At 45.7% G+C, this 27035-nt stretch overlaps 1 protein-coding gene across 1 annotated transcript in view; it reads left to right on the forward strand.

Annotated features, from left to right (window-relative positions):
* The window catches only part of FBXO15 (F-box protein 15), a gene marked incomplete at its 5' end in the record, with an annotated part of 243412 nt that overhangs the window by 84565 nt on the left and 131812 nt on the right, over window positions 1-27035 (forward strand). The window contains 2 exons of the mRNA XM_082257658.1: window positions 1361-1490; window positions 16080-16162. Coding sequence (XP_082113784.1) covers window positions 1361-1490; window positions 16080-16162 — 213 coding nt within the window. The remainder of the gene's footprint in view (window positions 1-1360; window positions 1491-16079; window positions 16163-27035) is intronic.

A 27035-nucleotide genomic window follows, 5' to 3' on the forward strand; every position in this document is an offset into this window, starting at 1 on the left:
TGTGTGCGGAGACACAGCTGTCAGTTCCTCATGCATCTCTATGGGGGAAATCGGATGAGAACGGATCCCATTCGATCCGCTGGACGGATGCAAAATAGGGTTTCCATCCGTCCAGATTTGACGGATCAGATCGGATGTCAGCCGACATGTCTCCGCTGACATCCGATCCCCCATAGAGATGCATGGGGGGACTGTTCAGATCCGCCAAAAAAAAAAACGGAAAGGTGGATCTGAACAGTCCGCCTGTGTGAAAGGGGCCTAAATTGACAGGACTAACCCATGCACCATATGAGCACATACTGTAGCCAGTCTGTGGGAGCCAGAACTATTGTTGGTTGGTAGGGGAACAATTACTTATTTTTATTTACTGAACGCTGAAATGCAACTACATTTATAACATTTGTATCATGTTATTTTCTGGTATTTTGGTTGATACATTGTCTTTATCATTTAAAATACACCTATGATAAAAAATTATAGACTATCTACTTTTGTAAGTAGGCAGACTTACAAAATTGGCAGGGGATCAAATAAATATTTTGCCCACTGAATATTACGTGGTCAGCTTTAGGTGAAAACTTCTTAGGACAGGTTCACATGAAAACATGGTGTGGGAAAGGTGCATTAGTGGGACTTCCTTCCGCCACCTGCAAAATAAATCCAGCAGCTTCTTTGAACACATTAAAAGGAATCGCTGGCCCTAAAAAATTGATATTATTGCTGCAGCGATGACCGAGATATCACGCTTTCAATCAAGTGACATTCCGATACATTGCTGGACGGTGTGAAAGTGGCAATCAACACTCCTATTAGGGTCTGTGTTCAACATTTACAAACTGGAGCTGCATGGTACTTTAAAAGCTTCAACCTACATTTGCAACTGCTAGTACTAAGTGAAAAAGCACCTAAAACAATACGGTAGATGGGGAAATCGTATACTGTTTATCTTGTGACACTTTATGTATTAATGACATAGGTTTAAGTTTTAAGCACTGTGCAACAATATGATTTTATTCTTTATTGGGTATTTTAAATCAGGTAGGTTATGATCTTGTTAAAGATTGTAATAATGTGGGGCTTTTGACATATACATTTAGAAAAAACGTAGGAAGTTTTGAAGTGACATGAACTATAATACATCATACAGAGGCACTTTTCATAATTATACAACAGAAAGTATCATATATGAGGTGTCTGTCTCTTCCAACCTAGTTCCATTAAATGCTCTAATGTGTGATGATGAGGCTTCTAGGAGAGAAATAGACAATGTTCTTCAGTCAGACTGTTTGTTTATTCATCAATGTTAACAAAAAAAAACCACAGGAAATAACTGACTTTTTTTTATAATAATACCAACAAGGCTTCAAAGGCATTCACTCATCGCTGAGTACAACTTGAAGGATTTCAAAAGATCCAGCAGATTCATTGGACACGACTCTCTTATAAAGCTCTTTTACCTTGATCCTGGCCTAATAGTTGGCCTATGGAAGGTAACTATTAAATATAATTACATTTATTTTTGATGATTTTTCTGTTATGTGTTGCTATAAGATAATAGGAACAACCGCTTGGGAAATTGGAGGTCAAGGGCAACACAATTATAAGAAAGATTCTAAAAACATTGCCTATGCTTATTTGTTGGGTTGTTATTCTCTTCTCCCTCACACAGGTAAAAATGTCAGTCTGTCTTGATTGGTATGTGAACATTTGCTGAATACATGTACGTTTCACTCTCATTTTTCTTCATATTGTGCCAAAAGTGATTATTTTTCTTTTAGGTTTTTCTCTGTGAGTCCACACACATTTATTTTCCCCTCCTACTTTTTGCACCTAGAGTTTGTCTTACCAGTAGGTGTATGAAATAAATTGATACAAATTAGAAAGTATATGGAGTCTTTATAGTACTGTTGCATTTATTTTCTTTATTATTGAATTTTTTCAGCACTAGAACAAAACATTTATCTTCCTACAGGACACAGGCTTGATATTCATTGACCCTGGGTTATAGAATGTTACCTTAACTACCTCAAGTCCAGACACTTTCACCCCCTTCCAGTCCACTTTCAAAACTGATCAGTCCTAATGTACTGACTGTCTCATTTCTTGAGGCCCTAAAATGCCAGGACAGTACAAATAACCCCTTTGTGGAAAGTAGGTTGTTGAAGGTATTTAGTAAAAGGCATGATGAGTTTTTGGAGTTTTTTTTTTTTGTCATTTTTTGGAAAATTAAAAAAATATATTTTTTATTTTTTCACAAAAGTTGTCATTTTAACAAGTTATTTCTTACACAAAGCATGTTTTTGCAAAAGCAAACTAAGGGTTAAACCTCAAAACACATTCTGCTACACCTCCTGAGAATGCTGATACCACATGTGTGAGAGTTTAACACAACCTAGATGCATAGAGGGGCCCAAAATCCAAGGCGTACCTTTAGAACACAGGGCATAAATTGCGCTTCTAATATCCTGACTACCAATCACATTTGTATAGGCCCTGGAGCACCAGGACAGTGGAAACACCAACAAAATGATCCAATTTTGGAAAGCAAACACTCCAAGGTATTTTATGAAAGGTATAGTAAGTCTATTGAAGAGTTCATTTTTTTGCCAACATTTTTTCGGAAATGGGGAAAGAAAATGAAAATATACACATATATATATATATATATATATATATATATATATTTTTTTTTTTTTTTTTACACAAAGTTGGCAAAAAAATGTATTTCTCACACACAGCATTGCCATGCGTAGAATTCCCACCAAGACGCATTCTACTACTCCTCCTGAGCATGTTGATAGCACAAGTGTGAGACTTTTTCAGTGTCTGGACTGATTATGTACCAGACATTGTATCTTGTTCATCGTACCAATCAACCAATTGTGTCAGAACAAAATACACTGTAATGGTTGCCTCTGTAGGAGTGATCAGGGAATATAGATTAATGTAGCGTTACCTATAGTAGTCCCAGTTCCTGTAAGCCAAGCAAGCCTAAACTAGTGGTAAGTGGCTGCTGCCAGGAATGCCATGTTCACTGGCCAAGAAGTATAGGATGCTGAAACAAAGGCGTTCCTGTGGTTCCTGGAGTGCAGTTGTCCACAGAGGATGGCTGGGACTGGTGTCTCACAAGAACAGTCAGCGGAATAGGCAGATTTGGTCAATTTGGGCGAAGGCAGACCCCTTGTCAGCAAGCAGGCAAAGGATCAGTGCAGGTAGAAATGTGGTCAATAAACAGGCCAGGATTGGTACAGACAGCAAGCAGAGGCAACACTGCACTGGTGTAGTGGTGATCAGGAACACTTTAACTGATGTGGCAGTAGTCAGGGACACTGGGACTGGTGTGGCAGTGATCAGGGACACTGGGACTGGTGTGGCAGTGATAGGGACATTGGGACTGGTGTGGCAGTGATCAGGGACACCGTAACTGGTGTGGCAGTGATCACAGACCCTGTAACTGATGTGGTAGTGATCAGGGACAATGTGACTGGTGTAGCAGTGATCAGGGATGCTGTAACTGGTGTGGCCGTGATTAGTGACAATATGACTGTTGTGGTTGTGATCAGGGACAATATGACTGTTGTGAGTGTGTGTGTGTCGGGGGGGGGGGGTCAGGGACATTATGAGTGGTGTGGTTGTGATCAGGGACACTGTGACTGGTGTAGAGGTGATCAGGAACATTGGGACTGGTGAGGTGGTGAACAGGGACAATATGACTTGTTTGATGATTAACAACTTACTGAATGGGCAGCAGTGATTAGGCTTGCTGGGACCGGTGTGGTGGTGATCATGGACACTAACTTTATGTATTTTTTTTATATACTGTCACTCTAGCAGTACAGTGTCTACTACTCCTGGATGGGGATCTGTTTTCTTTTTTTTACACTGTGATTTGCTTTTACAGCCACCTGTAAAATCAATCATTTCTCACTCTGGCATCATCTTTCCTTGCATCATTGTTTACTACTATGTGATCTCTGGGATCGGTCATAGAGATCACATAGTGGTAAACAATGATGCCAGGAAATTACTTTGTTTACTACTGTCCATGTGATCGCTGATTGGCTACAGCAATCACCTTGTCCTAGGGCAGCTGACAGCGGCCTGGAACAGCAATCAGTGTTCTGCTGTGTCTGGTTGACACAGCAGGCACAGATTGCACCGCTGCGTGCTCCCAGGGATTGCATACAAGAAGCAGATGCAGGGGGACATGCAGGTTTAAACATGTTTTTGTGCTATGCTCAGGAAGTAGTTAAAGTGGTTTTAAACCTCTGACATTAAATATAAACAAAGCATATCCATCTATAATGTGTACACCGATATCTGCGTCCAACTCTATCCCTATCCTAAGCACAGAACAACTTGCCTACCTGGCTAGGGCATACATTTCTGCAATTATTTTATAATTTATTTTTCAACTTATGACTTTAATACAGTCATCACTGTCCATGACGCAATTGCCAGACTTTCACCAGCTCCACCGTCTCTACCTGAGTTGAATATGCCTGTCCTAGAAAAGGCAAACATAGAAAGGGAATAAGGAGGGCCCTCAAGCAGTCTTAGAGGAGGCTATGCAAGATTTGTCACCATGCTCTTATACACCTGATTTTACGCTTTACACAATAGGCTTGCAAACATTGATATTCTCACTTCTGTGCGCAAATGCCTTGGCATTTTCACATTTGGTTTCCCTCCATTTTACTACATCCCTTTAGGAACAAAGAGACCTGCTAAATCTAAAAAGACATTCCCCATTCATGGACAAAAAGAATAGGTAATCTAAGATGACGTAATCTTAAAAAAAAAATTGTCTTTTTTAGTAGTAAAACACGCAACCTAACTTGTAAACAGTCATCTTACTTTACCTTCGTTTAAAGACTCTGCTGACAGAAAGTTTCAGACACTTGTAAAGGCTCTTTTTACTCTCTGCAAGAAGCTATTGCTATAATTTCTGTCTGCCAAGTTGCAGCTAGTTAGACCAAGGCAATTAACAATCAACACAGTTCTGGATGGTACTTTAACCCCTTAATATTAATAAAGGTAAAATCAGTATGTTTTGCTAGAAAATTACTTAGAACCCCCAAACATATATATGTGTATATGTTTTTTTATTTAATTTTTTTTTTTTTTTTTGCAGTAGAGACCCTAGAGAAAAAAATGGAGATTGTTGCAATATTTTATGTCACACAAAAGATATTGTTACACCGATTAAATAGATATCTGTCATGCTTTAAAGTTGTACACACTCATAGAATGGTGACAAACTATGGTACATCTTTTTTAGTTACAGAGAAGGTCTTGTGCTAGAATTATTACTCTTACTTTAACGATTGCGGTGATACCTCACGTTTAGTTTGAATACCGTTTACATGTGCAGGCGCGATTTGTGTATGCATTCGCTTCTGCACGCAAGCACGGAGGGATAAGGTGCTTTAAATGTTTCTTTTTTTTCTTAATAATTATTTTTTTTTTTTTTTTATGTTTACACTGTCCCTTTAAAGAAAAAAACAATTTGATCGCTTTTATTGCTGTCACAAGAAATGTAAACATCCTTTGTGACAGTAATAGGCAGTGACAGGTACTCTTTGGCTGTTTTGAATACTGTCATTTTTTTTTTTTTTTTTAAATCTGGCGCCTTTAAGGCTCCAGTACTCGGAAGTAATGTCATGTGTCATGCCATTGCTTATGTTTTTTTACATTGGAGATTCGAGCAAAGTTGAATCCAGGTTTGTTTGGGTCTTCAGCCAGGTGACGGACGTGCCCGCAGGTCACTTAAGTCTCCCGGTGGGACGGGAGACTTGGACGAGCCACGGGAGGAGGGGGACGTCCCCTTCCACCCCTTGTAATAACAATCGAGTGACTCCTTAGCTGCTTCAGTTATTACAAGAAAGCCAACCGTCGGCTCTAAACAACGGAACTGGAGTGATGCCTGTACCCGGGTACAAACCCCTAAAGCGGAGGCTACATATTTGCGTTCCATGGGCACAAAGGGGTAAAGAGTAACTCCACTTTTGTTGAGAAAAAAAAAAAATTCTGCATGATCAGTGTACATTCCAAAGATTTTAACAAATGTTGTTGCAAATTTCTACCTGTTTCTGCTCTAAAGAAAAAGCTGTTGTTCTACTTTGTTTTTTTTATAATTCTGAATAGGATTGAATTTTTCAGTATTGATCAGCTGATGCACTTGCGGTCTTCTAATTGGGAAAGTTGCAGTCTCGCCAAATTTAAATTTTAGAAATAGAGTTAGTGCCCAATGGAAAAAACAAAAGGCAGTGGGTAAAGAGGTCAATATCTAAAATCCTCTAAAGTGTATAATAAATATAAAGTGCAGCGTCTAAAACAAATCTACAGTTCGGTCCATATATACAGGTGGTCCCCGGGTTACAAACCTCCAAATTACAAATAACTCCCCCTTACAAACGGAGAGAGACAACAGGAACTGAGGAGAAATCTAGCCCTAAGGAAGGGAAATTTACTCCTGTATGTTCTCATGGGAGAAATGTGTCTCCACTGAAGCTTTATCACTAGTCCTTGTTTCCACAACAACCCAAATTTTTCAAAATACAGTTGTCATAGGGACAGAAAGTGAGGTGAAATCTTCTGAACAGGGGCACAGACAGCAAACAAAAAAGGTACAGGGGTGTTAACCCTTCCCTATGCTATATGCTATCCAAAAAAACCTAAAAATTATTATTTTGGCTGGAGCTAAACCTAAAAAATGTACCTGTTCTGACTTACAAACAAATTTGACTTAACAAACCTACAGTCCCAATCTTGTTTGTAACCCAGGGACCGCCTGTATTAGGACATGGGCACAATTTTAGATTTTTCAGGTATTTACCAAAACATACTCAAGCTATAGTTATATAATCGATTTGGGCTGAAAGTTCGCACACTCAAGTTTATTTAAGGGTATGTACATCTAAATCGGAGGAAGGGTTTAGGAATTGCAGCTCTTAAGAATAGCCGTACCCCCTTTTTTAAGGGACGAAAAGATTGGATAACTTAATTTAAAAGCTGTTTCATGGTCAGCTGTGGGCTACTCCTTTGTTATTTCTTCATCAATTAAGCAGGTAAAAGGTCTGCAGTTGATTCTAAAGCCCTGTACACACGCACAGATTGTTGGCCAACCGATCGGCCGTCTTTTGTCCAGTGTTTGTTGGTTGAAATGTGCTCTAGACTTGCACTGGACTTTTGTTGGCCAACAAAAACCAACTTCAGAAGTGATGTCATGTGATGGTTGACTTTCCGTGTGTTTTTTCTTCTCTGAGCATGCCCAGTCTTGCTCATCTGATTTTTGTCTGACAAAATCTGTACTGACTGAGGAACAATCTTCCATTCTTTGTTGGCCAACAAAAATTTTATAGCATGCACACCAGATTTTTTTCGGCCGAAAATTCGCAGTTGGTTGTCGGAAGCATCATACTAACAAGCCTACAATCGGCAGATCGGACGTTGGCCGACAATTTACGGCCAACAATCTGTGCGTGTGTACAGGGCTTTAGTGTGGTATTTGCATTTGGAATCTATTGCTGTGAACCTACATCATGTGTTCCAAGGAGCTGTCCAAGTGAAACAGTCCATGGTAAGGCTTCAAAATAGAAACAAATCCATCAGAGAGAGAGCAGCAAAATTTTTAGGAGTGGCCAAATCAAAAGTTTAGTATATTCTGAGGAAAGAACGCAGTGGTGAGCTCAGCAACATAAAAAAGGCCTGGACGTCCACGGGAGACAACAGTGGTGAATGATCGCAGGATCTTCTCCTTGGTAAAGAAAAACCACATTCACAACATCCAGACAAGTGAAGGACACTCTCCAGGAGGTGGGTGTATCATTGTCAAAGTGTACAATCCAGAGAAGACTTCACAAGAGCAAATACAGAGGGTTCATAACAAGGTGCAAACCATTCATAAGCCCGAAGAATAGAAAAGCCAGAGTAGACTTTGCCAAAAAACATCTAAAAAAGCCAGACCTTTTCTGGACAGATGAAACTAAGATTAACCACTTGCCCACCAGCCATAGCCGAATGACAGCTACAGCATGGTCTACTTAATTCTTGGAGGGCATACAATGATGTCCTCCCAGAATCGCGTTTCCCGCATGCCCCCTGGGGCGAGCACACGGAAGTGTCCGTGCTCCCTGGGTCCCGGGGAACCAACGCATCTCGGATCATGATAAAGGGCCAATGACAGCGGCCCTTTAACAGGTGATCGCTCCGTCCAATGACGGAGAGATCACTTGTCAACAAACCGGCGCATGTCCGGTTCATTTCGCCTTTCCTGGCACACTATACACAACGATCGGTACAGCAATCGAGGACATTTTCCAAAAACTTGTGGAAAAAAAATTACATGTTCAAAAGAAGCATTATGCCTCCTAGATTAGGTGTTGGGATGTTTGCTTTCCAAAATAGGGCCATTTTGTGGACATGGCCATTGTTCTGATGCTCCAGGGCCTTCAAAAGTGTGATAGGTTGTCAGGAAATTATATATGTAATTTTTGCTCCTAGAAAACCTGGAGGTGCTACTTGGATGTTGGACCTCTGTATGTGGTCAGGCTGTGGAAAAGTCCTACACGTGGTATCGCCATACTCAGGAGGAGTAGCCAAATGTATTTTGGGGTGTAGTTGCAAGTATACCAATAAAGTGTGTGAGAAAGAACTTGATAATATGACAATTTTGTGGGAAGAAAAATCTACTAAAAAATTACAACTTTAAAAAACTCACCATGCATCAATTTTCAAGGATTGGAACCATAGCTTGTAGACTCTATAACCTGCACAAAAACCAAAAAATGTATACTTATTTGGGTTATTTTTACTAAAGATATGTAGCAGTATAAATTTTGGCCAAAATTTATGAAGAAAAATTAAAAAATATGTAAAATTTTAAAACCGAAACGAAGAAAAATACATTTACAGAATTTTCGGTCTTTTTTAATTTATAGCGCACAAAATAAAAAAATCCAATCATTATTAAATACCACCAAAAGAAAGCTCTGTTTGTGTGAAAAAACAGGACGAAAATTTCATATGGGTACAGTGTTGCATGACTGAGTAATTGTCATTCAAATTGTGAGAGCACTGAAAGCTGAAAATTTGTCTAGTTAGGAAGGGGGTTTAAGTGCCCAGTGGGTAAGTGGTTAATCTGTACCAGAATGAAAAAAGTTTTGAGGAGGCTTGGAACAGCTTATGATCCAAAGCGCACGTCGTCATCTGTAAAACATGGTGGAGGCAGTGTGGTGGCCTGGGCATGCATGGCTTCCAGTGGCACTGGGTCATTGGTGTTTATTGATGATGTGATAGAAGACAGAAGCAACCAGATTAATTCTGCAGTGTTTTAGAGATATGCTGTCAGCCCAGATTCAGCCAAACGCAGCAAAGTTGATTGGAAAGGTGCTTCACAGTACAGATGGACAATGATCCAAAACACACTGCAAAAGCAACCCAGGAGATTTTGAAGGAAAAGAAGTGGAATATTCTGCAACGGCCGAGTCAAACACCTGATCTCAACCCAATTGAGCATTCATTTCACTTGCTGAAGGCAAAATTCAAGGCAGAAAGCCCCACAAACAAAGAACAACTGAAGACAGCTGTAGTTGGAGCCTGGTAAAGCATGGAAAAGGAGGAAACCCGGTCTTAACAATCTTAAAAAAAAAAAAAAAACATTTTATTTATGATTATTTAAATGTGTCCAATTACATTTGAGCCCCTGAAAATGGGGGTGGGGGGACTGTGTATAAAAATGATTGCAGTTCCTAAAATTTGTATTTGATATTTATGTTCATCCCCTTGAATTAAAGCTGAAAGTCTGCACTTCAAATTAATTTGGATTGTTTCATTTTAATTTTATTCTGGTGGCATACAGAGCCAAACATATGAAAATTGTGCCTGTGTCCATATACATATGGACCTAACTGTAAATGCTAAAAATAAATAAATATATATTGAGAACTGCCAACAATCATATGTATATAAATGGAAAAACCATCACAAACAGTCCAGGGGGTATGGCTACATAAATTATAGCAGTAGAAGTTCTTTGTTATATAGTCCATTTAGGCTATTTTGATGAATAGCAAAATTATTGTGCTCTACTTGGATGAATTACACATTTTACATATTTTTTTGTTTAATTATTCAGTAGCTGAAGATGCCTAAAATCTGATTTGAATCTTAGTGCAGACTTTGGAAAAAATCAGTGAGCCAATCACACAAGCTGCCGCTCCCGCCAGCTTCAGGTGCTGCTGGGGCTTGGGGGGGAATCACAGAATGTCCCCCCAATCCATCCATCCCCCAATGGCATCCCTCCCTTTCCCTTTCAAATTTTCAGAAGTCTGCTCTGGCCCTTCCACGAAACTGGACTATCTTTTTTTAACAGAAATGTTTTTATTGATTTTATGCAGTTAAAACAAAGCCAAACAACAACAAACAACCAAAACAAGCGTAAATACAGGGTAGTAAAAATCTCAGTGTACAATGGGACAACGCAAGGCATACAGCGGTATAAAGTGCTTTAGAGGGAGTAACAGGGTACAAATTGAGCACAACAAAGTAACAGTGAATGAGACAAATGTAAAGAGATAAGGCACAACTCCAGTGAATTGTTTCGTTCAGCACGAGGGCAGAGAGGGGCAACGGCACAGAAAAGGGGGGCCAGGAGGCAAGCGAAGGTAAGCGAAAAGAAGAGACAAGAGACAGCAATTGGGAGGATCCGAGGAGGATCAGAAAAAAGAGGGGGGGGGAGGGAGAGAGAGTGGACCGCAGGAAAGGAAGGGAAACACACGATGGCAATGTCCAGGCCAGACATAAGGTCTCTAGGTACCCAGCCAGAGGCCCCACACCTTGTCAAACTTCTGAGGGCACCCCCTACTCATGTAGGTAAGTCTGTATAGGGGAAGAACCGAGTCAACCATCGCCCTCCAAGAGGACACCAGAGGTGGGTCAGGTGATTTCCAGCCAAGTAAGATAACCTTCCTAGCATAAAAGAGGAGATAAAACACAAATAGCTGCATATGAACCCTCGGAGACCAGCTTGCAGTGACCCAGCAACAACACACAGGGATCCAGGACCATTGTGGGAACTCCCATGGCCTGTATTTCCCCAACCACCTCCCCCCAGTAGGCCTGAAGCACCGGGCAAGACCATACCTTGTGAAGAAAGGTGCCAACCTTGCCGCAGCCCCTATGGCACTCCTCCGAGCTACCCGGGTAAATCCTAGCTATCTTCTGGGGGGTATAATATGCCCTATGAAGGAATTTGAGTTTGATAAACCTATCCCTAGCAGTGATCGAAACTGGACTATCTGAGTCTGACTCTGGACTCTGCTCTAGCCAGAGTGTTCCTCCCTCTGGACAAACTCCAGAAGTTGCATGCTGTGATTCATCTCTGGCTGTCCAGCAGGTGGTCATCCTTTCAGACTTCCATGAGGATGCGGGGCCTGATGGTTTATACCTTTGAGGCGGTCCCGTTTGCACAGTTCTATTTGAGGTCCCTGCAAAGGGAGATCTTGGCCAAATGGGACAAATGTCTGAAGTCGTTGGACAATTGAATCCAGCTGAGCCGAAAAACAAAAGGGTCTCTGATCTGGTGGCTTCGCTCTCTAGCTCTTCGCCGGGGAAAATCTTTTCTCTCCCTGTATTGGACAGTGGTCACCATGGATGCCAGTCTATCCTGGTGGGGAGGTGTCCTGGGTCAGAACTCCACTCACGGAGTTTGGACACAGGTAGAGTCCACACTCCCGATCAATGTTCTGGAACTCTGAGCGATCAGGCTGTGCCTGAAACACTGGATGGATCGCCTTCAGGGGTGTCTGGTGCGAATCCTATCAGACAATGCCACGGCTGTGGCTTATGTCAATTACCGCGGTGGAACAAGAAATGTATTAGCAGCTCTGTAGGTAGCTGGCATCCTTTGGTGGGCAGAACATTTTGTTCTGGCCCTCTCCGCCATAAACATTCCAGGGATGGAAAATTGGCAGACAAATTATCTCAGTCAGCAAGCATTGGACCAAGGGGAGTGGTCCCTTTGTCCAGGGGTGTTTCATCAGCTGTGTCCCCGAGGTGGATCTGTTGGCGTCTCGGCTCAACAGGAAGGTGCATAGGTTTGTGGCACGGTCACGGGATCCGCTAGCGGATGCCACAGACGTGCTGGTGGCCCCCTGGGGCCAGTATCGTCTGATTTGCGCCTTCCCTCCTCTCAAGCTTCTGCTGAGACTCTTGTGCAGGATTGAGGCAGAAGGGCTTCCAGCCATTCTACTGGCCCTGGATTGGCCGCGCCCGTCTTGGTACGCTGACCTGGTGTGGCTGGTCGCTACTGCCCCTTAGAGACTACCTCTCAGGGAGGATCTGCTGTCCCAAGGGCCAATCTTCCTTCGTGCTTTACAGCCGCTGGCCACAGTTTTCCCAGGTCTGGTCTAGTTGTTGCCCACCCTTCTTATTCATTGCTTGGGGGTGTCCCAGGGTCTATGAATATGAAGACAACAACAAAGAAAGGGGCATACCGACCTAGTGCATTACCACTAAAAGCGTTTATTAAAATTATAAAAAGTATATATTATACTCACAAACAAGTGTGGGTATCACGCATATCAACATGATTCAACAAAAGATCTCCAAGGTAGCCAAAAACCTCTGCGGTGGTGGATAGCATGCAGTGAACCGCACGAGTCTGCTAGGGCTATGCTGACGCGTTTCGAGGGCTAATCCCCTTCCTCAGAGCCGAAAAGTGCTGCTACACCACATGCTGCACTGGCAAGAAGCTAAATGGAGAGCTGGAAGGAATTGCCACCAATGATGGCAATACCGGCAGCCTCCCCCAACCACCCATCAGTGTCAAAAACAGTGTTAAACAGTGAACACTGTGAGACAGTGTTAAACAGGATCCAGTCCTGAAGGACCATCTACCCCTTCACCCCAACCTCATTTTTAGGAAGCCCAAGGACCTTAGGAGCATGGTGGCCCCCAGCAGGGTAAGAATGGCTGAGAAGAACGGGCTCAATAGTACCTGGCTTCCCTTCTTTGACCAGAAGGGGAGCTACAGATGTGGGGTCAGCAACTGTGGCACTTGTGCCTTCATGTGCCATAAGAAAAAGGAGGTGACTGCCACAGATAGTAAGGTGTATAAGATCAACCAGTTTATCAACTGTGGCACCGCCCATGTTGTGTAAGGTATCTTGTGCCCTTGCAGGCTACTGTATGTAGGCTGCACTACAAGACCATTGAGGGTAAGAAAAGGTGAGCACAAGAGCGGGATCATCCTCCATAAGGATAAATACGCGGTACCCCGACATTTCCTTGACGTGCACAGCAGCAGCACGGAGGATTTGAAGGTTTTTGGAATTGAGGCCGTCAACAAAAAATTACATGGCGACCTGAAATACCAAAGGCAATGCACTAGAGAGGCCTCTTGGATTTTCACCCTGGGGTCCCTTGCCTCAAAGGGCCTTAATGAAGAGATTGAGCTCCATACGGTCATGTGATTACATCACACTCTTTTGAGGCATGCATAGTTTGTACCCGAGGGCCCTCCTGTTCTTCCTTTTGTCTCCCTCCTTTTTTCGTTTCCCCTAGGTTTTATCATTTTTTCCCCTGGGTTTTTAGTTGGATGCTTCCTTTAGTGATGTATGTATACATACAACAGATGGGGCACACACAAAACATAGGTGTGCGCTCACATATGGCAGGGTCCATAGTGCTCCTGTTTTGCCACGGACCACTTGATTTACCCCTGTGGTCATATGTGATTGTGCCATACTTTTGTGTGATATGTATAGTTTGCAGCTGATGGCCCCGTGTTTCCCCTCATTTTCATCCCCTCTTTTTTCCCTGCGCATGTGACATTTGAGTTGGACACCTTTCCCAGCAGTGTTTTGACGGCATTACATGTGCTTATCTGTGGCAGGGTCCTTATGTCTGTGCTTCTGCTTGGTTATTCATTATAGGATCTTTTTCACCTCTGTGGCCACAATACTGATGCTTGTCATTGGTTTATGTAGTTCCATCTGGTTTTATGGCATGTTTTTTTTGACCTGGGTTAGCTAGTTGTTTGCTCGTTGCCTAGGGAACCATGGCTGTCCCGTCGCCTGCACGGACTCTCGTGTGTATTGTTCACGTAGGTGGGCGGTTCTGGGCGGTGTTGGACTCAGCCCACAGTTGCAACCGCTCGCATTGTGGATAGATCCCGGAGATGACTGCTTATGTTGTGGGCAGTCTCTCCGGAAGTGACGTGGCATGTGGTGGAATGCATCCACCCGCACTTCCGGGTTCCAGTCGGCGTGCATGTCAACTGACAGCAGGGCTGACTGAGAGGGCCAGCCATACACGCCACCCAATTTTCTTCTTTCTCTCTCCCCCTACTTATGGAGGATACCTCACAGTACATGGAAGGGGCCTGGTGATGTTATACGAGGTTACAGTTCCAAGGCCAGTATCTATGGCTATATCTTTATTTATTTATCTATTTATACATGATAAATTAACAGCATAAGTGGTTATGTGATTAGGATTTGCATCTGTTAACTGGAATGTCTTGGACCCTTAAGGGTCTCCTTTTCAAAGTATACACCAAGTATGGTCTGCAGAAGGAGATCATCTGGTGGTGTTAAGTCCTCGGTAAGAAGGAAAGAAAAAACACATTTTTCCATATGTATGTGTACATTTAAAAAAAATGTTTTTCCATGTGCATTTTATTTCATGCTTTTTCATTTTATGTATTTGGATTCTGTGAATTATGTGTTCATTAGCTGCTTGTCTTAAGGGCTGCTACCACGATCTGACACTGATGGGGGGTTGGGGGAGACTGCTGGTATTGCCGTCATTGGTGGCAATTCCTTCCATCCTCCGCCTGTCGACCTTTGCCCCTTGTGTGGCGGGACAGGAACGGGCAGAGCCAGCTCTCCATTTAGCCCCTTGCCAGTGCAGCGTGTGGTGTAGCAGCCCTTTTTGGTTCTGAGGAAGGGGGTTCGCCCTCGAAACGTGTCAGCCTAGCCCTAGGAGACTCATGCGGTTCACTGCATGCTATCCAGCACCACGGAGGTTTCTGGCTACCTTGGAGATTTTGTTTTTAATCATGTTGGTATGCATGATACCCACACTTGTTTCTGAGTATAATATATACTTTTTATAATTTTAATAAACGCTTTTAGTGGTAATGCACTAGGTCGATGCGCCCCTTTCTTTGTTGTTGTCTTCCAGTGTGCTTCGGATACCCTTGATCCTGAGGGGGCAGCAAAACCACAAGCCATACCCACTTAAGTCCACCTGAAACAGCCCTTGTTCCCCCATCATACATCACTCAAGCGCAGGAGAATTGTTTTACATCTATGAATATGAAGCCTGTGTCCTGTACAATTAAGAGGAAACTGCAAGCACCTATAAATGCCATATCTTGGAGCACAGTACAGGACACAGGCCTTCCTTATTAATCTTGTGTTACTTTGCATTGCTTGCTACAAAACTGTGGAATTTGTGTAGGGTTATAGGAGGACACCCAGCGGTCATGTCCTTCAAAGCTTTGCCAGTGCTCAATTACATGAGGGTAACAGCCTTTAATCCAGGGTATATGGATGTCAAGTATGTGTCCTGCAAAATATGGTATTTACAGATAAGTCAACATTTTCTTTTTCTTCTAAGCTCATGTAAATGGGTCAATCATTGCCCCCCTTTTTTTTTCTCTCCCTCTCTTTGGCATCCCTACAACACTTCCATCAGAAACTGAGTATCTGAAAGGAATCTGCTTCAGTTGCATTCTATTTTTAGAAAAACACACATGGCTCTGAGTGTACTGCACGTGTTTGCAAAAGAGATTATAAGTATATAGTATAGAAAAATGATAAAATATTCATTTAAGAACATTCATTTTTTAAAAAAAATGTAAAATACATTTAGCCCCCCAATATTTATCGTTTTCCTTTAAAATATAACCACAGACCACTTTTATTTTTGTAGAATTCATTGTTTATATCAGTTGATATCCTTGAAAAACATCCTGAATAGAAGGCTTTCCTACTTGTAGGAACCTGTATGGTTTAAGAAATGCATTTCACAATTTGCTATGCTATAAGAATCTTTTTTGTTAATTTTAGATGACTCCTGATATAGCCTTTGTGAAGGTGACACTACATTATCACCAGCTGCTTGAAAAGAGTTTTTGGGGAACAGCGAACAGGTAAAATTTTGCCAGGTTGCATTTTAATGTTTAAGTAGGTAGGGGTTCCTAAAGATTTATCTGAACTGTGTACATTATCTTGCAAAATAAGTATTGCAACCATTACCATTTTCCTAGGTAAATATATTTTTTAAGGTGCTGTCGGTAACAACTGTGCAATCCATATATGCAAAGAAATTAAAACAAATAAGTTCAGAAATTAAGTTATCCATCATAAAATGGAATGACACAGGGAAAAAGTATTCAACATATGTAGAAAGGGAGGTGCAAAAAGGCATTAAAAGCCAAGACACCAGCTGAAATCAGTAATTAGAAAGCAACCCCGACCTTTGTCAGCGCAAATTAATATGCAATCCTGCCCCTTGTCAGTTAAAAATATCAGCTGGTACAGTCTCAACAGATGTCCTATAAAAAAGTGTCTCATTACCAAGGTGTCGCACAACAGCTCATGATAGGTAAAAGCAAAGAGCTCTTTCAAGACCTTTGCAACCTTATTGTTGCAAAACATACTGATGGCATTGGTTACAGGAGGACTTCTAAATGTTGCAGTGAGCACTCTTGCGGCCATAATCCGTAAGTTAAAACAACATAACTTAATTATAAACCGGCTATGACCAGGTGCTCCTCTCAAAATTTCTGACAGAGGAGTAAAAAGAATTATCAGAAGAGTTGTCCAAGAGCCAATGACCGCTTGTGGAGAGCTTCAGAAAGACCTGGAATTAGCAGGTACAATTGTTTCAAAGAAAACAATACAGGTGCATCTTACAAAATTAAAACATCATCAAAAAGTTATTTCTCTGTCGCTCATTGACAGAACTGATATCTTGATATCCATAGGGTTATACTGCCCCCTACAGGAGTAGGACACTAGGCAGGAAAAAAGTTCTGGCCACACCTATGGGCAGTCCCAGGGGGTATATCCTCTCTCTCCCTGCATAGGATGTCATTTTTTTTCTGCCTAGTCAGGAGTAAGGACCTAAGTTCCTTGCTGGGATCTCTGGTCCTGGCAAGCTTTTTTAGATGAATCTTTTTTTAGTTAGCTTTTTTCTCCAGTTATTCCTGTGAGATCTTCAAGCAATAATGCAGGATCTAGGCGACGGGCTGGATATTGAGATCCAGTGGTCACCCCAGCCGGCCTACGAGCGCGTGCAGGCCCTAGCTCCGCGCTGGGTCGGCCGCTGGACGGGGACTGGCTCGCGGGTTAAACGTCCCGCCAAGACGCATACGACCGGTCGACGGCCGAGTCGCAGCGTCTCCTTTGGCCGACACCCCCCCCCCCCACTGGGCGGCGAGGGGTTTTGTCTGGAGTGGCGCCCGCTCTGTTCCGGTATGGTGAGTAAATGTTTCCCCCCTGCTCCTCATGGCTGACTCTGGGGTGGCCCCGGGCCCCTCCCTGGGACGGTCGGACCCACACTAATCTGGGTTCCTCTCTGTTCCCCTGTGCACCCTCCCCCTGTGGTGTCCCTCTCCCCTCTCCCTTCCCCCCTACGAGGGGGGTGTTTGTGTGTGTGTGGGGTGGCTCGCCGTTCATGCAAGCCGCTAAGGGGGTGGGGGGGTCCCAAGTGCGGACGGCTGTTGAGCGGGGGGCTTCCTCCCTGGCTTCCCAGGGCCTATCTGCTGATCGATCGTCTGTTAGTGGATGTGGGGACCCCCCTTCCCACCGCAGCTTGCGGGGCTGCCATTTGTTTGGAGTCCCTCATGTGGCTCATGGGGGCGGCCATCTTGGTACACCCAGCTCGTTTTGTTTGCAGAGCTGGGCAGCTGTGGGAGTTACTGAGGGCGAGTGAGGGGGCGGAGCCCCTCCCTAGACATGGGAAGATTGCTCCACAGGACTTCCTTGTCATGTAGACAACGCTGAGAGCCATCCTGTTGAACTCTGGTGCATCGTGTGGTGAGCCTTTTGGGGGTCTCTCTCTCTGCGGGGGTCTCGAGGCACGCTGTCTGACCATTGAGGGGCGCTGCAGCGCTGGGTGACATTTTGCAGAAAGAAAAAAAAAAGTTTATTTTTTCAATTTTGTCATATTTTGCTGACTGGTTCCCCTGGTGTTGCCATGGACCCTGCTGCACATGTGTCACCACCTGATCCCCTCAAGGTGGCCGGAGGGCCCTCCGATTCTCCGCTCACCATTGATGCACTTTCGGCGGTCCTGGAGTCATTTGTGTCCCGGGTGGAGGTGGCCTGTCAGGGACGGGGGGCTAAAAAGCGACCCCCGCGTACCCCTGTCTTGTCTGATGCCTCAGATTCTGACCCTGAGCCAATCGCTGCTGCTGCGGGTTCCTCCTCTGGGGCTGCTGTCTCGCGCCCCATCTCCTTTGATAGTGAGGATGACCTTTCTGCCTCCGCCATAGCGCAAGACAAGGCACTAGTGAACGCACTGATTGTGTCTGTCCGGGGACCCTAAAACTGGAGGTTGCACCTGCGGATGCAGCTCATACGGAAGTTGCCTTTGGCACTCGCAAGCCCTCCAGGGTGGCGAAGGTGTTTCCCTTTCCCAAATGCTTTGACGATATAATTAAAAAGGAGTGGGTCCGTCCAAAACGACCCCCTGGGATGCCCAAACAGATTGCTAGGCGCTACCCGTTTGAAGAGTCCCTCCTTAAGAAATGGACGGTGCCACTTTCGGTGGATCCGCCGGTTTCCAGACTAAATAAGGCTACTGTTATCCCGTTGGAGGATTCCCCGTCCTTTCGGGATCTGGTCGATCGTAGGGCGGAATCTGTGTCCCGTTCCATATTCTCCCTGGCAGGGTCGGCCTTGAGGCCAGTGTTTACCATTGCTCTGGTTTCGCAGACGTTGACGGAATGGGCCAAGCTGTTACACCATGACCTGGAGGGGAGAAGTCTCCCCCCTGCCGTGACGGATTTGCTGGAGCAGATGGTGCAGGGGCTACAGTTTGTTTGTGACGCCGCACTGGAAGCTGCTCCATTGCTGGGGCGTGTGTCGATCTCGATTGAAGTCCTGGTCGGCGGATCAGGCTTCCAAAAAAAAAAGTCTTGACTTATCTCCCTTTTCAGGGGGATCGCCTGTTTGGTGCTACCTTGGATGAGATTATCAAAGATCTCACTGGGGGCAAAAGCACCTTTCTACCACAGGCTAATAAGGGTAAGGAATCTCGTCGCAGACAGGGACCTTCCTTTTCAACTCACAAGAAGTTTTTTCGCTCTTCCGGGGCGGGCGACAAGGCGAAGCCCTCCAAAGCCCCCCTGGGGGGTTTCAAGAGACCCTGGTCTGGTAAGCAAAAATACGGTCCTTCCAGACCTGAGGATAAGACCGCTTCAGCCTGAAGGTGCGCCCCCACCCATATCAGGGGTGGGGGGGTTTCTTTGCCGGTTCCCGGACCCATGGCTCTCCAGGATTCAAGACAAATGGGTTCACGAGGTCCTACGGTCGGGATACAAGATCGAGTTTTGATCACTTCCACCGGTGCAGTTCTTCCCTTCTAATATGCGACTGTCCCCGAATCGCCTAGCGGCTCTGTTGGGGGCAGTGCAGGACTTGATGCAACAAGGAGTGGAGGCCAGTCGCACAGTGGTGGCCTCCCTGCATCAGGGGGATTTTCTGGCGTCCATAGACATCAAGGATGCCTATCTTCATGCTCCCATTTACGCAGGACACCAGCGGTTTCTGCGCTTTGCTGTGGGAGAGGACCATTATCAGTTTGTGGCGTTACCCTTTGGTCTCGCTTCTGCTCCCCGGGTTTTCACAAAGGTTTTGGTGCTGTTGCGGCTGCGAGGCATATCGGTCCTGGGCTACCTGGACGACCTCCTCCTTGGTACGGAGTCTCCGCAGGCTCAGTTTCATACGCGGGCTCTCCAAAAGGAGATTCTTCTCAAATGGAACCGGAATCCCGATCCCCTGGATAATCGGATCCGGCTGAGCGAGCGGACCAGGGAGTCTCTGGCTGCTCAGGGGCTCTGGTCCCTGGAAGAATCCAGGTGGCCGATAAATGTGTTGGAACTGAGAGCGATCAGGTTTTGCCTGGTTAACTGGATCGAGCATCTTCGGGGCTACCCGGTTCGGATTCAGTCAGACAATGCCACGGCCGTGGCTTATGTCCATCACCAGGGGGGCACCAAGAGTGTTCTGGGGGCCGTAGAAGTGGCCGGCATTCTTCATTGGGCGGAACGGTTTGTTCCGGCTCTTTCCGCAGTTCACATTGCGGACATGGAAAATTGGCAGGCGGACTTTCTCAGCCATCAGACCTTGCATCAAGGGGAATGGTCTCTTCATCCAGAGGTGTTTCACCAGTTGTGCCTTCATTGGGGCACCCCGGACGTGGATCTGTTGGCATCTCGGCTCAACAGGAAGGTGCAAAGGTTTGCAACCCGCTCCCGCGATCCTCGGGTGGACGCCGCAGACGCGCTGGTTGCTCTGTGGGGGCAGTATCAGCTGCTGTATGCCTTTTACTCCTCTCAAGTTGCTGCCGAAACTTCTTCGCAGGATAGAGGCGGAGGGAATTCCAGTCATCCTTGTGGCTCTGGACTGGCCTCGTCGGGCCTGGTACGCCGACTTGGTCAGGCTGGTCGCGGACGCTCCTTGGCGACTTCCTCTCAGGGAGGATCTGCTGTCTCAGGGACCGATCTTCCATCCTGCTTTACGATCGCTGGCTTTGATGGCTTGGCTGTTGAGAGCCAGGTGCAGAAGGACAGGGGTTTGTCTGCTTCAGTTATTCCTACTCTGAGTAAAGCGAGGAAAGCGACTTCCAGAAAGATCTATCATCGCACATGGAAGTCTTATATCGCGTGGTGTGAGTCCCTCGGGGTTCCTCCACGTTCTTAGTTGGTGGCTCGGATATTGGCCTTCCTGCAACGGGGGGTTGAGCAGAAGCTGGCCTTGAGCACTATCAAGGGTCAGGTTTCAGCATTGGCGATCTTCTTCCAGAGGCCAGTGGCTACTCATTCTCTGGTGCGGAATTTCATCCAGGGGGTGCGGCACCTGGCTCCTCCGGTGCGCGCGCCCTTGCTGCCCTGGGATCTTAATTTAGTGTTGACGGTTCTCCAGAGACCTCCCTTTGAAAATATTAGGGAGATTCCCTTGCTTACCTTATCCCAGAAGGTGGCATTTTTGGTGGCTATCACTTCTGCAGGCAGGGTGTCGGAACTGGCCGCGTTGTCCTGTCATTCCCCATATCTGGTGGTTCATAGGGATAAGGTGGTTCTTCGTCCGAATCCATCCTTCCTTCCTAAGGTGGTTTCCGACTTTAATGAGGATATTGTGTTACCTTCCCTGTGTCCTAAGCCCAGTCATCCTCGGGAGTTTGCGTTACACTCCTTGGATGTGGTTCGGGCGATCAGGGTGTACTTGGCTACTACTGACTCTTTTCATAAGGCTGATTCACTTTTTGTGATCACGGATGGCCCTAGAAAGGGGTTGCCTGCGTCTGCCGCAACTATCTCCAGATGGATCAGACAGACAGTGGTGCAGGCTTATTCTATTAAGGGTCGGGTTCCTCTGTTCCCTGTTAAGACGCACTCTACTCGGCCTCTTAGTGCTTCCTGGGCCTTCCACCATCAGGCGTCGGTGCTTCAGGTTTGCAAGGCGGCGACCTGGTCGTCGGTTCATACCTTTACAAAATTTTATAAGGTTGATGTGCTGGTATCGGCGGATGCCTCTTACGGCCGCAAGGTTTTGCAGGCCGCTGTTTGAGGGGACCTTTGGTCTACCTCGGGGGTTTTGTTTTTTTCAGGTGGGTCTCATCTGCTTGGTTCAATGAGTCCTCTGTTTTTCTGGTTGGCTCTGTTTTGGCCTTCTGGATTGGATTTTATTTCTATTATCCCACCCCTCATTTATGGCACTGCTTTGGGACGTCCCTACGGATATCAAGATATCAGTCCTGCGTCTGTCAATGAGCGACAGAGAAATCTGGATTTTTGACTTGGTGTAAAATCCTTTTCTCTTAAGCTCATTGACAGACGCAGTACCCGCCCCTCTATTTTGAGTTGGGTTGGTATGAGTCTCTGACACTGCTTTGTTACATAACTGACATCCTATGCAGGGAGAGAGAGGATATACCCCCTGGGACTGCCCATAGGTGTGGCCAGAACTTTTTTCCTGCCTAGTGTCCTACTTCTGTAGGGGGCAGGATAACCCTACGGATATCAAGATATCAGTCCTACGTCTGTCAATGAGCTTAAGAGAAAAGGATTTTACGGTAAGTCAAAAATCCATTTTTTTTTCCCCAGTAATTAATCTCAAAAGGTGAATCATATATTCTATATATTCATTACACCCAGTGTGATATATATTTTAAGCATTTCTTTCTTTTAATTTTGATTATTATGGCTTAGTGAAAACCTGAAATTCAGTATCTCAGAACATTAGAATATTAGATAAGACCAATAAAAAAAAAAAAAAAAAAAAAGGATTTTTAATACAGAAAAGTTGGCTCACTGAAAAGTGTGTCCATGTACAGTAAAGCATGCACTCAATACTTGGTCGGGGCTTCCTTTGCATGCATTACTGCATAAATGCGGCGTGGCATGGAGGCAATCAGCCCATGGAGGCCCAGGTTGCTTTGATAGCGGCCTTCAGCTCATCTGCATTGTTGGGTCTGATGTCTCTCATCTTCCTCTTGAAAATACCCCACAGATTCCCTATGGGGTTTTGGTCAGGCAAATTTGCTAGCCAATCAAGCACAATTAAACCAGGTATTGGTACTTTTGGCAGTTTGGGCAGGTGGCAAGTCCTGCTGGAAAATAAAATCGGCATCTCCATAAAGCTGGTCAGCAGAAGGAAGCATAAGGTGCTCTAGAATTTCCTGGTAGAGGGTTGGGCTGACTTTGGACTTGATGAAACACAGTGGGCCAGCACCAGTAGATGACATGACTCCCCAAATCATCACTGGCTGTGGAAACTTTACACTGGACCTCATACAACTTGGATTCTGTGCCTCACTACTGTTCTTGCAGACTCTGGGACCTTGATTTCCAAATGAAATGCAAAATTTACTTTCATCCAAAAAGAGGACTTTGGACCACTGAGCAACAGTCCAGTCCTTTTTCTCCTTAGCCAAGGCAAGATGCTTCTGACATCTCTGGTTCAGGAGTGGCTTGACACAAGGAATGCCACAGTTTTAGCCAATGTCTTGGATACATCTGTGTCTGTAGTGGCTCTTGAAGCACTGACACCAGCTATAGTCCACTCCTTGTGAATCTTGCCCAAATTCACTAATGGCCTTTGCTTTACAATCCTGTCAAGGCTGCGGTTATCCCTGTTGCTTGTGCACCTTTTTTCTACCACACCTTTTCCTTCCACTCAACGTTCCATGATACAGCACACTTTGAACAGCCAGCTACTTTAGCAGTGACCCTTTGTGACTTACCCTCCCTGTGGAGCGTGTCAATTGAGTGTCTTCTGGACTAATGTCAAGTCAGACGTCTTCCCCAAGGTGATGGAACCGCTTGGCACCTCCATTAGTTGCTTCTGCCAAACAGTGCCTACTGCCCTCCAAACCGTTCCAGCAGGCTGAGAACGAACATCAGCCCTTTTTACCCCAAGCATCGTACACAGACTAGATGTTGGGATAGATCCAAAAGAGTGACTCTTTATTTAAACTCCGACACTAGCTTTATACCCCACAGGAGGACATTCCCTCTCTTGAGGATATTAGCATGACAATGCAACTTCAAACACCAATCCAAATAACAGCTGACCACTAACAGTGGTCCTAATTGACCAGTAATCTAATTACAAACTTATAACATCCCACAATAGCTTGGTGGAATAGTAGCAGACAGACAAACAATAGGTGACCCAATTAACAATGGGAGACAAGTCATCAGAAGAAATACAGTGTCCCAGCAGTCTGATACAGTGGAATTATTGTATCTTCATAGATCTCTTGAGGAATATGGTTGATAAATATTTCTGTCCCAAGTGAAGGAGCCTCTCCAACCCAGTCTGCAGGAGGGCCACCATATTTCCTCTGACCGTTAGCCTGTACAAGATTAATATTACATCTTTCCATCCACTCCAGAAGGGAAGCTTTATTGTCCTTATTCAGAATATTATCCAAGCCTTGCTCTCAGCATCCATTACATTGTTGTTCATCATTGGAGAATGACCTGCTCTCTCCTTGAGCCTTAATCAGTGGGTAGGAGGTTTGCCCCTACTCCTCTCCAAAAGCCCCATCCTGGTTGGGTCTTTCACGCCCATGGTTGTGTAACCTATTGAACCAGACTGAGAGACAGTTTCAAGGCTCAGGAAACCTTTACAGGTGTTTTGAGTTAATTAGCTGATTGAAGTGTGACACCATGAGTCTACAATATTGAACGTTTTCACAATATTCTAATTTCTCTTTCGTTCATTGACTGACACAGCTCCTGAGAATCTTGACCAGTTGGTACTAGGCAGAAAAAAAGACTCGACTACGGCTATAGGCAGTCCCAGAAGGTATACTCCCCCTTTTTTTTCTGGCTAGTCAGGAGTAAGGGTTCCTTGCTGGGATCTCTGGTCCTTGCAATTTTTTTCTTTTTAGACAATATTTTTCTCCCGTTTTTTTTTTTTTCCTTGCCAGCCTGGGCGACGGACTGGATAATCTAGATCCAGTGGATACCCCGGTCTGGCCGACGAGCGCATGCAGACCACAGATATGCACTAGATCGGCTGTGACATAGCCCCACCGGATGGGGGCTGGCCTGTAAATTAAATGCCTAGGGAGGTCTTATACGACCGGGCCTCGGCCTGCGTCACAGCGTTCCTCCTGGCCGACAGCCCCCACATTTCTATGGCGAGGAGGTTCTGTCTGTAGTGGTGCCCGCCTGGTTCCTGATATGGGGAGTAGCTGTCCCCCCTCTCCCCCTGGAGGGCTTTTGGGTGGACGCGGGCAACTCCCTGGGGTGTCGGACCCCCAGGTACCCCTCCTTCCTGTTAGGGCCCCCTGTGCTCTGGTGGTCCCTGTGGGTCATCTAGCCCCCCATCTACCCCCCCTTCCAATCTAGGGTAGTCTGGTGGTCTGGGCTGGTTTCTAGGGCTGGGGCATGGTGCTGTACTGGTGGTGGGGGTGGTGGGGGGGTGACTGTACCTGGTTGGGGCTCCTGCCTGGTTCCCCCACTTCCTTTCTGTGCCTTGCCTGGGCCCCAGGAATCCCTTCTTGATCCCGGGGAGCCTCATAGAGCTGCCATTTTGTTGTGGCCTTTATTGTGTATAGGCCGGCAGCCATGTTTGTGTAGTGTGGCGGCCATTTTGCGTTGGTCTGGCATAGGAATCAGCAGCGGCCATCATAGAGGAGCCTCTGTGCGGCGATTTTGGCTGTGGGAACCCCATCCCCTGGTGCTGACTCTTCACGCCGCACGGGAAATGCAGTTTATCCTGGTGCTGCCAGTGCCTGTCTGATGGGGTGGTGAGTCTGGTGAGGTCCTCCCTCTCTCTGCTGCAGGATCATGGGGTTCTCTGTTGCTGGCACCCGGGTGTTGTTACCAGCGTCATGGGGTTGTCCCTTAGTAGTGTTTTGCTTTTTTTGTGGGGGGTCCTCCTATTTACTCATGGAGTCTTTGGAGCAGGTTTCCCCACCTGACCCCCTCTCAGAGGCTGCGGGGCCCTCTGGGTCCCAACCATCCATCGATGCACTTACGGCGGTCCTGGTTTCCTTTTCCCTCCTATTTTGACAGATTTGTTGCAAAATAGTGGGAACATCCAAAACGTTTCTTTGTGGTTCCTAAGCAATTTGCGATGAGGTACCCCTTTGAAGAGACCCTCCTTAAAAAGTGGACTGTTCCACCGGGGGTGGTCCCCTGGTTTCCTGTTTGAATAAGGCAACCATGAGCCCGGTTGAAGAATCGCCAGCCTTTAAGCATCCGGCCCACAATATGTCCACTGTAGCGGGTTCAGGCACTTAGACCGGTCTTCACCATTGCCCTGGTGTTGCAAATTCTATCCGAGTAGGCTAAACTTTTACGCCTTGACCTGAAGGGTGAACATCTCTCCCCTGCCTTTGCTAAGCTGGCGGACCAGTTGGTTCAGGGGCTGCAGCTTATCTGTGATGCCTCTTTGGATGCGGCTCCCCTGATTTCTAGACTGTCTGTTTCGGCAGTGGTCCTTAGGCGCGTTTTGTGACTTAAGTGTTGGTCTGCGGACCAGACCTCTAAAAAGGCCTTAACTGATCTACCTTTTTCAGGGAGATCGCCTGTTTGAAACTACCGTGGATGACATCATTAATAGTTTCACGTGGGGGAAGAGTACTTTTCTTCCGCAGGCAGGTAAGGGCAAGGAACCTTGTCGTAGACGTGGCCTGTCCTTCTCGGCTCACAAGAAGTTTTTTCGTCCCTCAGGTTCAGCTGACCAGGGTTCAAAGCCTTTCAAGGGCTCTTTGGGAGGTTCCAAGTGACCTTGGTATGGCAAGCCGAGAGTGGGATTCTCCAGACCCGTGGACAAGGCTCCCTCTGCATGAAGGTGCACCCTCACCCATGCCTGGAGTGGGGGGACGTCTTTGCTGGTTTCTTGGCCTGTGGACCTTCAAGTTTAGTTCTAACCCCCCGGAAAGATTCTTTCCTTCCAATGTGCACCTGTCCCCGGCCTGATTGCAAGCTCTCTTTGGGGTGGTGCAAGACCCGTTACTTCAAGGTGTGATTGTCCCGGTCCTGACGGCAGAATGTTTTCAGGGGTTTTATTTGAACCTGTTCACAGTCCCAAAGAAAGGAGGCAAGGTGCATCCAATTCTGGACCTCAAGACACTGAACTGCTTTGTGCGGGTACAAAAGTGGCATCCCTGCATCGGGGGATTTCCTTTCCTCCGTTGAGATGAAGGACGCTTATTTGCACATTCCAATATGTGTCCGTCACCAGCGCTTCCTCCGATTTGCCGTGGGAGAGGAACACTATCAGTTTGTGGCATTACCCTTTGGTCTCGCCTCAGCTCCTTGGGTCTTTACAACA

Source organism: Pelophylax lessonae (assembly GCF_965119305.1).
Source record: "Pelophylax lessonae genome assembly, chromosome: 5".
NCBI lineage: Eukaryota > Metazoa > Chordata > Amphibia > Anura > Ranidae > Pelophylax > Pelophylax lessonae.